Source organism: Peromyscus eremicus, chromosome 15, assembly GCF_949786415.1.
Source record: "Peromyscus eremicus chromosome 15, PerEre_H2_v1, whole genome shotgun sequence".
NCBI lineage: Eukaryota > Metazoa > Chordata > Mammalia > Rodentia > Cricetidae > Peromyscus > Peromyscus eremicus.
In genome coordinates, this window is record NC_081431.1 from 24,259,225 (window position 1) to 24,273,891 (window position 14,667).

Here is a 14,667-nt window from a genome sequence, read left to right on the forward strand (position 1 = left end):
TTTAGGGGGAAATTCAGTGAAATGTCTTCCAGACAAGGGAATAGCAAATGTAAAGAGCTTCAGGAGGGAGCAGCTTGCATATTTGCAGAACCCCAAGAAGTTGAGTAAAGCTGGAGGGATGCCGTGACTGAGGGAGAGTGGCAGATGAGACCTGAGAGGCTGCAGAGCTGAGATCTCAGTGAGCTTCATAGGCTCTGCTAGGAACTCTGGATTTCATTGTAGGCCTGAAGGACACCACTGCTGAGTTTGGTCAGGAGAGTGACTTGATTTGATTTATAGCTTTGAAAGATCATTTTGGCCAGGAATGGTAGAGTTCATAGTGAACTTGGGAGACAGAGGCAGGATTGTGAGTTCAAGACTAGCCTGAGAAGTATAGTGAGACCTTGTCTCATAAAACAAAACAAAGAAACAAAAATGATCATTTTAGCTGCCACACAAAGTGGACTGAGGGGAGTGTGAGTGGAAATGGATAGGTCAGTTAAAATGCCATGTTCCTGGTTGAGATGAGAGATCTTTGGGTCTATTCTATTATGGTAGATATGAAGGTGTAGGAAAGAATGGGGATCCAAATATATTTTGAAAGTAAAACTGTTAAGGAATTGTTGCTATATAATAAAAAGGAATTGGTGATAATTTCTGTGTCTTAAGTGCTGGATTAATATTGATGCCTTTTACTGAGACAAAGTCTGAGGAAGGAGTTAGAAACAGGAGTCAAGAGCTTTAGATAGGGATTTTAGACATTCCATTGAAGGAGTCTAGTAGACAACCATGTATCCAAGTCTGGACTTTAGGAGAGAGGTTGAGGCCAAATGTTTGATTTTTGGGTGCTACTTCCCAATGTGAAACTAAAGAGGAGAGAAAATAGTGATAAAGTGCTGAGTGCTGGGCGTTGCCCATGTGAGGGCTACAAAGGAACCAGCACCTGACAGTGGCTGGCCAGTCAGATGGAGAGTAGTAAGGGCAGTGCTGCTCCCAGCCCAGCCACCAGGCTGTGAAACAAGGAAGATGAGTACTGTTAAAAACTCACCAGTAGAAGTCACTGGTGACTGTGATGGCCATTTCATTGTGGTTGTAATGACAAAAGCTCAGGGAAGTGAGTTTGGGACAGTAACATGGAAAAGTGGAAATAATTGTTTTAGAGAAATCGCCATTTATGGGGGTAGAGACCAAGAAACAAGAAAGAGGTTTTATTTTTGGATCTAAAATTTTTCGCCTGGTTTGCATGTTTAGTTTAGGTGCTAATACATTTGCTGAGCATGTTGGAGCTCAAATGGTGGTGCTTGGAGAATGAGAGAAGCAGAGGCAGGCAGATCTCTGTGAGTTTGAGACTAGCCTAGTCTATATGAATTCCAAGTCAGGCAGGGCAACATAATGGGACCCTGTCTTAAAAAGAAAGAAAGGGAAAAAAGGGAGTGGTACAGGAGGGAGTGAGGGAAAGAGAGGCATCTCAGCTGGGCCTGGTGCCATCTGTACTCACAGAGTCCAGGAAGCTGAGACAAGAAGATTACCTTGAATTTGAGGCCAGCCTGGGCTACAGGGCTAGAGTGAGACTCTGCCTGGGATGAGGGTAGGGTAGAAAAGGAGGTGGGGAGAGAGAGAGAGAGAGAGAGAGAGAGAGAGAGAGAGAGAGAGAGAGAGAGAGAGAGAGAGAGAGAGAGAACAAGCTTAACTGTTTATTTGGAAACATATAACATACTCAAGCATTTTAAAAGGATATCAAGAAGCACAGACTTTAACCATGTGCAGATGCTTTTTGCCATAAGATAATTAGAATCTGTACAGTTGAGCTTGAGTTCTGATTTCTGAGGGTCTGTGTCTGTGATGATCCCAGATGTGCTTTTCTGGGCCTCTCCAACCCCTTCTTTGCCTCTTGTCGCAGCTTTATTGGTTGTTACTACTCCTTGAGGGTATAGGCAGTCACAGCCAATGCTGTGGGACCTGACAGTCCCAAAGCTGCTTCCTGGCATTGAGATACAGGGCCTAGCACTGCAGAGCACACTGGTCTGCTAAACTGTGTGTCAGCTGCCAGTACAGCCAGAGGGATGGGGGACTGTCTGGTTTCTGCTTCTACATTTGGAGTAAGTTTATCTTACTCAAAGAGTCTAAATGACCCCAGTGACAGAAGGGTTCCAATAGTGTGCTTTTCAAGCTTCTATCCTTTGTTGTATGGAGGAAGAACACAAGAGGCAGGGATAGGTCACTGTCACTAAGCTAATTTATAAAAAAACTAAATTATAATTCTTGGCCTAAATGGAGGTTTTTTGCTTTGTCTTTTTATATAATTTGTCATGCTGTTCTTTCCTGTTTTTCATAACTGTGAAAGAGTTATTCTCTAATCCTGAAGGAATTCTAATGTGCGGGAAATAATGTTGTCCTAAGTTTAGAGCCCATTCATTTATAGATTTGCACTTTAGACTGCAGCCCTTTTCTCTGCTGTTTTGGGGACAGATCTTTCTACTGGGCACTTAGATAATAGGCAGAAGTCTAGGAATCTTAGCTGTTACCAAACAAGGAATAACTTGGATGACTCTGTATTTGTGTGAGTAAAGGAAGCTCTGGGCTAGCTGGAAGGAGAGCAGTCACCCTGGTCATGCTGCTGTTAACAGTAAAGCATGGAAGAATTGGTTTTGGTCTTTTCGTTGTGTTGGAAGCCTGCGCTGCTCTGAAACTTCCCCACCCCCATTTCAGATGTCTCCCCTCTAGTTATTTCTTTTAGATACAAAAAAGAAGTCAGTCTTATAAAGTATGCTATGAGTTTGGTAAACTGACATTAAAAACATTTCTATGGCTTGATTAAAGTGTTGTATCTTTGATTTGACTTGTTCTCTTTCATAGTTTTACCCTCTTTAGACTAGAGCTATTAGTAAAGGTCAAGGGTGAGTGAAAATGCCTTCCAAAATGAAGGTAATTTAGGTAGACTACAGTTGAAAGGACTGGTCTCATTGGGCCAAACTATAAGAAATTCTGGATAGGCACGGTGGCATACTTCTACAGTTCTAGTGCTCAGGAGGCCTAGGCAAGAAAATCATTTGTTTGAGGCCATCCTAGGACATATAATACTCCCTTGTAAAGGGGAAGAAAATTCCAAAGTTTTTTTAGACTAAGAAAAGTGCCAGATAGAACCCAAGCAGGAAGAAAAAACAGCAGCATGAATAAATATCCAGTAAAACTAACAGACCATAAGAAAATAAAGTCTGTGTACCCCATACCCCATACATACCCATACCCTCTCCACATCTCTCAGTAACTTGGGTTTTTTGTTTGTTTGTTTGTTTTTGTTTTTTGTTTTTTTGGGACAAGGTTTCTCTCTGTAGCTGTGGCTGTCCTGGTACTTACTCTGTAGACCAGGCTGGACTTGAACTCAGAGATCCACCTGCCTCTACCTCCCTGAGTGCTGGGATTAAAGGCATGTACCACCACCGCTCAGCAGTAACTTGTATTTTTAAAGCAAGAATAAAAACAGCTATGGAATTTATAGCTTCTGAGATTACAAAGGAGGGTCAAGTAGTCCTGCCTGGCCTGGCATTTACTATATAGAAGCTGGTTTTAGCTCACCTGCCTCTACCTTCTGAATGCTGGGATTATAGCAAAGTTTTTATACTGTCCAAATATTATTCCAAGGTAGACTGTGATGATGTGACATGGATAATAGTGGACCCTGTATATATTGTTTTTTCCCATCCATATATAGCTCTAAAAAAGGTTAATTTCTAAATTAAGCACAATAAGAGACTAACAGCAGTAATAGAGCATTCATAACAATATGCTGTAATAAAACCTCCAGCATCATTGCTCTTGAGCTTGAGGCCATTATTCAGTGAACTAAGGTATAAAACAAGTACTGCTGTAGTGTGGCAGTTGATCTGAGGACTGAGATGTCTCCTAAGTGACTAACATGGCAGTAATGTGTGTACATGGATGTGTATGCTAATCATAACAAGTATCACTAAGTGATCAATGTGGCATAATGTGTGTGCATGGATGTATATGCTAATCATAACAAGTATCACTAAGTGATCAACGCGGCAGTAATGTATACTCATGAGTGTATATGCTAATCATTAACAATTACCAAATAAGGTCCTTGTTGTGGATCCAGAAAGTGGAAATCTCAAGGTCATCCTTGCACATTGGTGCCATTTACCAAAGAAACTTGTTCTCCTTTTTTCCTCCCTTAAGCATTTTATATCTGCATCTGTTTTAATATTTATCACATTTTATTGTTTTATAGAACTTTTACCCTGAGTCATACCCTGAGCCTCTTAAAGGAAATCAGATATCTAATTTTGAAGCCCGCTTCATATAAAGATGGATGTCTGAACACAACAATTAATAAATTTCAGATTTATGATTAAACTATTATTTATGTATCAAAAGTACTTATTGCTGTGAAGTAACAATAAGGTCACTTTGTAATGTAATAATAGTAATATTCCTTTGAATTCTGATATCCTTACAAGTTTCTCCTAAAGATTAGCTTACAAAACTTCCAGGAAGTTTGAGAGGACAGAGGACAGAGCAAATGCCATGTGAAATACAGGTTACAGGTTTCTAGTGTAACATATTGGCCACTGATGGTTCCATACTGAACTGTTCTCTGGCCAAGAGAGTCGTGGGTTAGATGCCTTTCATGAGGTTCAGCTGATAGGTCTGTTAGGCATGAGGAATTTGTGTGTAACTTGGTGAATAGTGGAATTCTCGTTTCATTTTGAGACTTTTCTATTTCTTAGGAATTTGTCTGTAACATAATGATTTTTGACAAATGAAAGTTATTACATGCCCAGTAATGCTTGTACAGCTTGGTCATAAAACCTGCAGTGGTTGGACTGAACTTTCTCATTCTTTCTGTAAACCTTGTAGGAAGTGTCTGAAATGTCTTAATAAGACTGTGTAAGATATATTCTCAGCCTACAGTGTGACCAGAACGATTCTAAATAACAAATCCAAGTATGAGTCAGTATTGGAGGTTTTTCGTGTGGTTTCCTAAATCTTTTTCTCTCTTCCAGGGTGCTCTGGAACAGGGCTCAAATTCTCAGCTGATGGCTGTCCAGTACACAGAAACCACTAGCATTAGGTAAGAAGATGCGAAGCTCTTGGCCAGAGGGCTTGAACTGTATTATAGTTTTAGTGAAGTTGAAATTCACATCTCCTTTGAGTGCTCCTCTATGACTTTTTTATCAGTTCAAATGAACATATACTACCAATTAACAATCCTAAGTCTCTTAAATACAGATTTAGTCAGAGTGTTTTTCAGTCATAATTTTGCTGAAAATCCGATGTTTTCTAAGCCTCAGGGAGAGGGATATTACCTTCTCTCTCTTTTGTAGGTGTCTTGCTGAGTGATCACATTAAAAAAGTTATTATTTTGTGTGTGCATGTGTGTGTATATATATGTGTGGTGATATATTGTGTACCCTAATAAACTTGCCTGAGGATCAGAGGACAGAGCCAGCCACTAGATCAGACATAGAGGTCAGGCAGTGGTGCACACACCTTTGATCCCAGCACTTGAGATCACATGCCTTTGCTTGGGAAGCACACATGCCTTTAATCCCAGGAAGTAATATGGCAGGACAGAGAAAGGTATATAAGGCGCGAGGAAACAGGAACTCACTCTGTTTAGGCTGAGGATTTCATAGAGGTAAGAACTAGTAGCTGACTTCTCTGATCTTTCAGCTTTCACCCCAATATCTGGTACTGGGTTTTTTATTAAAAGACCATCTAAGATTCGAACAACATATGTGTGTAATGAAGTCAAAGGAAAAGTCGTCAGAGAAAAACTCTGGAGAGTTAGTTCTCTCCTCCCACCTTGTTAATGCAGGCTCACTCTTGTTTCGGTTGTTCTATGAACTCTAGGTTTCAAGGTGATTATTCTGTCCTGACCCCTCATATCGCTATAGGAGTGCTGGCATACAGTTGTGTCCTTCGGTCAGCTTTTTGTTTTATTTTTTTGAGACAGGGTTTTACTGTGTAGCTCTGGCTGTGAGATCTACCTGCCTCTACTTCCTGAGTGCACCACCACTGCCTGGCTTGATCCAGCATTTTTTAATGTGGTTCCTGGGGATTAAACTCAGGTCTTAGGCTTTGTGTGACAGGTGCTTTTACCCGCTGAACCATCTCATCCACCCTGGCGGGTACTTTACATACATCTTATCTCTAAATTTATGTAATAGTTCAAAAGTGTATTTTATATATGAAAAGGGTAGGGAGTCAAGGGAGTTCTTGTTGCTGTTTTTAATAATTTTCGAAGTCATGAACCAAGTGATAGACTTCAGACCCTGTCTATTTGACTTCAAAGAATCTCGCGTTCCTAAATAGTACTACAGGAGATTTTGAGAGGTTCCAAAGAGAGTGCAGTATCCAGCAGGTCAGATGTCATCATCCAGGTGAATGTAACTGAGGAGGAAAGTGGTGTGGGAAGGAAGACAGTCACAATTAAGGGGCTACCTGTAGTGGGGCAGAATTGTAGTCAAAGCCCTTAGTGACTTGCTCTGTGAACCAGGCAGGTTAATGAAGCAGGTATGAGATCTTATGTGTGATCTTCCAGCACCCCAAACAACAATAGCAATAAAAACATATCATTTGCATAAGTCAAATGTAGCAGAATATCATATGGCACCCCATAAATATGTGCCAAGTAAAAAAGATTAAAAAGTAACAATTGTTAAAGTGCTACTGTTTTGGTTGAAAGAGATTCTTAAGATTCAGATGTGGCCTTAGAATGGAAGGAATTGGGAAGACTCAATATGTTTGAATGTTAATGATATTTTTTGTCTTCTCACATTAGTAGAAATTCTGGGAATGAACTGCAAGTGTATTATGCTTCACCGGGAAGTTACCAAGGCTTCTTTGAAGCCATCCGCAGAAGGGGAGACACTTTTTACGTCGTATCATTTCGAAGGGTAAGTTCATTTTCAAAGAATAAAGCAAACATTTGTGAGCACCTGCTGTGTACAAGACTTCAGACTTGTAGAGTCTTGTAGAAGGTACCGCGGTAGGTAGGAGGCAGGATGCGGTCAGTGATGCAGGTGCAGCGGTGTGAGTGAGTGCAGTGCTGGATGCAGACTTGACGGAGCTGGTCAGCGCTGAAGAAATGGAACATGGCACTGATGTCAGGCTACATATCGTGCATTAGAAAACACAAGCACACCTTGATTTTTATTCCTTGTCACCCCGTTGCTGTTTGTTTCTAATGAAAAGGAAAGTAAAACACCATTCCCTATTATTTGTTGTAAGCCAATGCCTATTTAGTAATTGAGGAACAGACTTCTGAAATGTAGGCTGGTTAATTTGTCAATTGTGGAGTGTTTAGATCTGTGTTTCCAAGTTTCTTTGTTCCTTTTTATTTTTTCATTAAACGTTTATACTCATTGGTGAAGAGTATGTTACATAATTTCTGATTGTACAAGCATGAATGTTTATACTAGAATTTTTGAATGTTAAAAATGTTAGACTACATGAAAAAGCACAACCATTGACAGCCCATCTGCTTTTCCTATAAAATGACGATATATTCTTCATAGAGTTTCCATCTGACAGTCCCTTAGAGTGCTGTACATTAACCAGGAAAACAGAAATGATTGGAACTCCTCAGTGATTTGCATCCAAAGCCATTTCTTTCTTAAAAAAAAAACCTAGTCTGTTTTAATTACTTACTTGTATATATTGGTATGCCCATGTGAGTGTTGCATTAGTTACTATCTGTTGTGATAAAACACCACAATCGAGACAACTTATGGAAGAAGTAGTTGATTTGGGCTTATGGTTCCAGAGGGTAAGCGTTCGTGATGATGGAGTGTAGCAGGAGTCATGGTGGCTGCCGCAGGAAGCCGGAGGTTCACACAACCACAAGCACAAAGCAGACAGAGAGAGAACTGGAAATGGCAGGAGTCTTTAAACTTCCAAAGCCCACCACCAGTGACATACTTCCTCCAGCAAGGCCACACCTCCTAAAGCCTTCCCAAACAGGGACACCACCTGGGGACCAAGCGTGCAAATGCTTGAGACTGTTGGGACATCTCATTCAAACCCTGACAAGTGCGTTGCCCACAAAGTCCAGAAGAGGATGTCAGGTCCCTTGGAGCTGGAGTTACAGGCAGTTATGAGCTACCTGATGTAGGTGTTGGGAACTGAACTCAGGTCCGCTGGAAGAACTGTAAGCACTTTAACCACTGAACCGTCTCTCTAGCTGCCTAAGCCATTCGTTTGTAAAGAACAGACTGTAAGGGGTGTATGGTTAGAAATACGATTTACTGACAGTAGAGTGACTCTGTCTCTCAGGTGCTGTTGCCAATCACTGTCACAGGAATTGCCAGTGAACTAGTTAGTGTTTTTCTAAATTAGACATTTTTTTTAGTGACTAAGGGTTTCAGGAACAGAGTAAATGGGCTCTTAAAGACTAAGGAGATCAGATGTGACATATATATATATATATCCAGTTATTAATTAAATATACCAGGAGATTTGGAATACTTTAGCCATAGTATCTGGTGATTACAGTCTTTTCACAAAATTCCTATGCTCATCTTGTTCTCCCAAACAATTAGTATATTTCTTTGCCAGCCTTATAGTGCCTTTTGAGTGGCAAGGGGGAAATTGAGAACAGAATTTCATTAAGGCTCCAACTGTCTTGACTCATGAGAACTAGGGATTTGTTCTTCTATTGATACAATTATGTTTAAAGTTCAAGGAAAAGTAAACCTTTTAAAATGGATATTGTAAAGACCTGATGGGTGCTGACATGACTGTGTTAATGAACTTAATACAGAAGCATGTTTTTAATTGCCAAAATAGCTTTTTTAATTTTAAAAGTAGTTCAGGATATGCTTTCATTTGTTCAAAACAGTATAACAAATAGAAGCAGCAGCTGTTAAGCCATGAGTTGAAGTCATTGTTATAATGACTTTCTAGGAATGAAAACAAGCCTCTCTCTCTCTCTCTCTCTCTCTCTCTCTCTCTCTCTCTCTCTCTCTCTCTCTCACACACACACACACACACACACACACACACATACACACATTACACAATGAAAACAAGTCTCTCTCACACACAAACACACACACATACACACGCGCGTGTGCATGTGGAGAAAGGAGAGACTTTATTAAAGGAGACTAGATTTTTTTTTTTAATAAAGAGGATAAATGATGTTTTTTTGTTTTTTTTTTTTTTAAATATACAAGGATTACTTTCTCCCCACATGTGTAAAAAGCTCTTTCTCATTATTTTGTAGTGGAAGGGCTATTGGAAAATTATTGATTTCTCCTTCCACCCTTTAATGTTCAGGTAGTTCAGGTAAGGGTCTGTTATGCATTCTGTCTGTACCTTTCACCTCCTAATTATAATTTATCATCTAACATTTTATATCTAGGAAGAGTAAATATAAACCTGCAACATCTTTCTTTCTCCATTCTTTCCAGCTCTCTCTCTCTCTCTCTCTCTCTCTCTCTCTCTCTCTCTCTCTCTCTCTCTGTCTCTGTCTCTGTCTCTGTCTTGTTTTAACAGTAGGGAAATGAAAGTTAACTTTATTGCATTGGTTGTAAACTGTGTCATGAGACAGGAATCCGGTCCTTAAATACCTGGATTGCTCATTTTTCTCTTGCTGAGATGAAAATACAGGAAGTAGTGGATTACCTCATGCTTGACATTTTCTTCCACTCTTTGGTGTGAAATAGTTTGCTAAAAGTTTAGTTGAAAGTCATGTGGCATGAGTAGGAGGCAGTGGACTTTGCTCTTGTTGGCTTCTCAATGCCATTGCCTGAAGTGTTGGCATTGGACATTCAGAAAGAAGGAACTTGGGAAACCCCAAGTCTCTGCTTCGCAAGAGCCAGACACTTATGATCAGGCTACTGGTCCAGCTTCCTTTCTTTTACTGTCTAGCATATATTTAACTACATGTTTTAATAGCTGAAGAAGTCCATGTGGACATTGATTGTCCAGTGTACCATTATTTAGTAAACCAGGCCCCTCACAAACTTTTGCTTCCTCACACCCTATACTCCTGCACCCATTAATCTCTTTACTGTTGAGCTGTGACATTATTTTCTCTAAAGAAGACATGCTTTGAGGTAACTACTGAGTTCCTGCTGAGGTCAGAAGAAAGACATTCTGGCAGGAAACCTTTTCTGTGGCTTTGCCTTCCTTCTGCCTGGTTTTTCTTCCAGCACAGCAGGCTCTTCTCTCCTTGTTGAGTTTCAGGCATCATACTTCATTCTCCTGTGAGTCTTTTTTTCCTTTTCCTTTTTTAAAACTTGTTTGGGTGTGATTTGGAGGGGTAGGGTGTAGAATAGGTTTTCTCAAACTTCCAAGGTACTTTGAACAAACTATACATAAATAAGAAAAAAGTAATTAAATGCAGTGTTTTTTTTTCTTAATGTGTTTGTATAATAGTTATTCAGGGAGTGTGTGTGGATTAAAGAATATAAGAAAATGAATTCAAGAGCATGAGCTCTGAGGTAGATTCTCAGAAGAGGAAAGTTAGGTAGGAAAGTGATGCCAACGAAGAAGAAAAGAAAACCTGAGAAGGGTGAGGAGTGCTGTGACCTCAGCTGTCATTCCAGTGAACTTTGAAACGCCATCCATGGATGTTTCTTTCCAAGTCAGTTGTATCTGGAGTAAGGATTTCAAATCTTAGGGCAGTTTCTCTTTAAGAACAGGTTTTCTGGCTAGAGAGGTGATCAGTTGGTCAGATGCTTGCTGCATAAGCATTAGGACCCTGAGTCCAGGTCCACAGCATTCATTTAAAAACTGGACATGGTGGCATGTGTCTGTTACCTCAGTGCTGGAGGGAAGCAGATACAGGAGGATACCTTGAGCTTATTGGTCCATAGCCAAATTAGCAAGCTCCGCATCCAGTGAAAGACCTTGTCTCAAAAATTAGATGGAGAACCATTATTAAAGACACCTGATATAGACTTCTGGCCTCCACACCCCCACATGTATGTACAGCACCCACACACTCATACCAGGAGTGGGGCCTGGGGAAAGATGGGTGTACCAGGCTTTCTTGTTGGGCTTTGTTTGGACTTCCAGCCCCCAAATAATGACACAGAGACTTACTATTAATTGTGAAAGTTTGGCCTTAGCTTAGACTTGTTCCCAACTAGCTCTTATAACTTAGAATAACCTGTTTTAGATTAATCTGCATTCTGCCACGTGGCTTGTTACCTCCCCTCCACACTTAGTATGCCTGACCTCCTCTGCATCTCACCAGCCAATTCCGCACCTCTGATTCTTCCTCTGAGTTCCTCTCTCTGCCTGGAAGTCCCCCTTGTCCTCTCCAGCCTAGCTATTGGCTCTTCATCTTTTTATTAAACCAATCACAGTGACACATCTTCACACAGTGTTCAAATATCCTGCAACAGATGAGAGAAAGAACAGATCTTCTTTTATTCAGTTGGCTACAAATGAATGTCTGTTATTCCCATTTATTTGATATTTCTTATTCAAATGAGATATTTAAGAATACTTTTGCATTTTTTATTTTGTTTTTGTTTTTAGTACCTGTTCTTCACATTAAAACTAAACACTTGCCAGGAGGTGGTGGCACATGCCTTTAATCCCAGCACTCGGGAGGCAGAGGCAGGCGGATCTCTGTGAGTTTGAGGCCAGCCTGGTCTACAGAGCGAGATACAGGACAGGCACCAAAACTACACAGAGAAACCCTGTCTCGAAAAACCAAAAAAAAAAAAAAAAAAAAAAAAGTAAACACTTTTGTGTCTTCTCAGTTGTTTCAAATGAATGTGTGATGTAAGTAGGGATCTGAGTTTCAGCTATATGCCTATCTCAGAGATGTTTCTCCCTCTTCCTCCAAATAGTACCATATTTGTAGGTAGATTTCACTCCTTGTGATTGCTTGTAAAACGTTTATGAGCACATTGTATGTATATGGTGTAGATTGTAAGGATTACCTCCAGCAACAAGGACTTACTGTATGATGTATAGGGATTGAAACACCGTAGGAAACTGGCTCAGCAGCCAGATAGCACCTTGAATGTACACTAATCCCCATGGAGAAGTGAGACAGTTTGCTATTCCTGATTCGACAGCAACACCAGTGGTTCTAAGTAGTCTTTTTTTACACATGGCTGAATCAGATTTCTTAAACAGAAAATGGCTATTATTGGACAGTTGGTTGCTATCTTGTATGAAGGACTGTCGTGGGTGTCTTAGCTCATGATCCAGAGACCATTCATTTATAACCAACAAAATATGGTTGTTTTCAATATATTCTCGTTTTTGTAAGCCTGAAACTTCCTACAAAGAAAAGCCCGAGGCCACACTGTAAGAAAACCTGAGCTTTAGCTGTACACACACCTTAGAGATGTTTGCTTGCTTGTGCAGGCCCTTGAACCTCCATAAACATTATTATAACACACTAGTTTTATTATATTAAAAAATCTTTCTTATGTCCATTCCTGATTATTGGATCTGACACACTCTCTCTTTCATCTGCATTATAGGCAGGAAGCAGTATGTACTTTTTGATTACTACCCTGATACTCACTCAGCACAGTTCCTGCCACTCAGTGTTTATTGAGTATAGATATTGTAGGTATGTGTCACTGAGAGAAGCTCAGTATTAGAAATGCACTGTTGTTCATGCGTTTTATTTGCAAGGTATTTTCCATTGTTTGGCATAAAGAAATGTGACTATTTTACTGATCTAAGTAACCTAACTGGTGCTGAGTCCAGCAGGGTTTAGGTAGCACTGGCCTCTCTTTTTGTTCATTTCTGGTTGCTTCAGCCAGAATAACGGCAGTGTTATGTCTTGTCTCTAATCTAAGTCTTAGAGGTAAAGAAACTACCTGGATGGATTGCTTAATGCCTTTCAGTGTCATCAAGTAGAACCTTAAGTTATTCTTATTCTCATAATTTGTGTGTGTGTGTGTGTGTGTGTGTGTGTGTGTGAAAGCACTTTGGAGCAGATGGGTTGTTGTAGATCTCTGTTTGCTCTTGGTTTGCTTTGGGTTTAGGAGAAGGGTTATTGTTTTATACCAGCATAGATTTAAGCAACATGTTTGAGTACATGAGTCAGAAACTTAAAACTTTAGACAAACTGTAGGAAATGTTCTGATGATTGCAAAGTTTGCTTGGTGGTGTTATTTATTGTAGCTGGAAGCTTTTCTGTGTCCCAGCCAGCCAGTGGTCGGGACAAATCTCTTCTTCCCTCGTCCCCCAAGTAAACACACAGAGGCTTATATTAATTATAACTGCTAGGCCTAAGGCTCAAGCTTATTACTGACTAGCTCTTACACTTAAATTAACCAATAGTTTTTTCTATATTTAGCCACGTGGCTTGGTACCTTTTCTCAGTTCTGCCTTTACATCTTGCTTCTTCTGTGTCTGGCTGGCGACTCCTGACTCAGCCTTCCTCTTCCCACCATTCTCCTCATCTGCTTATCCCACCTATACTTCCTGCCTGGCTACTGGCCAATCAGCATTTTATTTATCAACCAATCAGAGCAATACACATTCACAGCATACAGAATGACATCCCAAAGCAATTTATGCAGAATACTTGCCAAAAGTTTATTCCCATGGGTGACCACAAAAGCAATTCCTATATTAATTTCCTAATATATGAAGAAAGTATAATTCATGTACAAAGCATATTAAGTGATTATAATTATGTGATTGCAATTTATGTTATATATGTTTATATATGTGTGTTAGTGGTATGTATACTTAGAGGTAAGAGGAATTTCCTTAGCAATAAAAAATAAATTAGTGTATAAACTTTGATTTAAAAAGATACTGTCTTTTGTTTCTAAGATTTTACAACTTTAATATACATATGGATCTCAGAAGTCAACCACTGCCATGACATTTCTTGCCAAATTCTAGCTAGAACAATGTGAATAGATGATCTTGGGATAATCATTGCATCTTAAAAAATATCTTAGAAGGGGAAGGAAAAAATCCCTTGTGTAGAATGCTTTTCTCATTTTTTACTTTCCTTAAAATATACTTTCAGGTCTTGAAGTGCATTATAAAACAATAGAGTAGAATTATTTAAGTATCCATTTAAGTGAGGGTTACTTAATGATTATATCAGCAATGTTCCTTTTTATAAATATTTTTCTTATTTCATTATATATAAACTAACATATTTAATGTATTCAGACTTTATACTTCACAAAGTTGTTTTCTATATGATATAAGTATATATAATATATAATTTCTTAGTTCATTTTATATAATCATATAAGTATTTCTAATCCTATTTTATGAATGACAAAATTGAGGCAGAAGGAGGTTAAATATCTTTAAGATACAAAAAAATTAAGCATTAGAACAAATGCTGTTGATAATAGCACATATCTATAATCTCATTACTTGGGAAGCTGAGGCAGGAGGCTTGCAACGAGTTCACGACCAACCTGGGCTATATATATGTAATGAGTTTTAGACTAGTCTGGGCTACAGAGTAAAACCCTGCCTCAAAACAACAGTAGCAGGGTGTGGTGGCACATGCCTTTAATCCCAGCCCTCAGGAGGCAGAGGACAGCCTGGTGTATATAGTGAGACCCTGTATCATAAAACAAAACACCCCCCCCAAAATCAACAGTAAGTAAATAAGTCAATAAACAAATAATTGTATACTGAGAAGCTCACACTTATAATTTAGGCACTTAGAAGGATAAGACAAAAGGATCATGAGTTTGA

General features: G+C 39.5%; 1 protein-coding gene across 2 annotated transcripts in view; it reads left to right on the forward strand.

The window, feature by feature from the left end:
* Window positions 1-14,667, forward strand: part of Atf6 (activating transcription factor 6) — a 169,386-nt gene that overhangs the window by 77,607 nt on the left and 77,112 nt on the right. The window contains exons 14-15 of one of the 2 annotated variants that reach the window (XM_059280171.1): window positions 5,007-5,074; window positions 6,791-6,902. In XM_059280171.1, coding sequence (XP_059136154.1) covers window positions 5,007-5,074; window positions 6,791-6,902 — 180 coding nt within the window. Of the gene's footprint in view, window positions 1-5,006; window positions 5,075-6,787; window positions 6,903-14,667 lie in introns of both variants that reach the window. The other variant, XM_059280170.1, reaches the window with a different exon arrangement.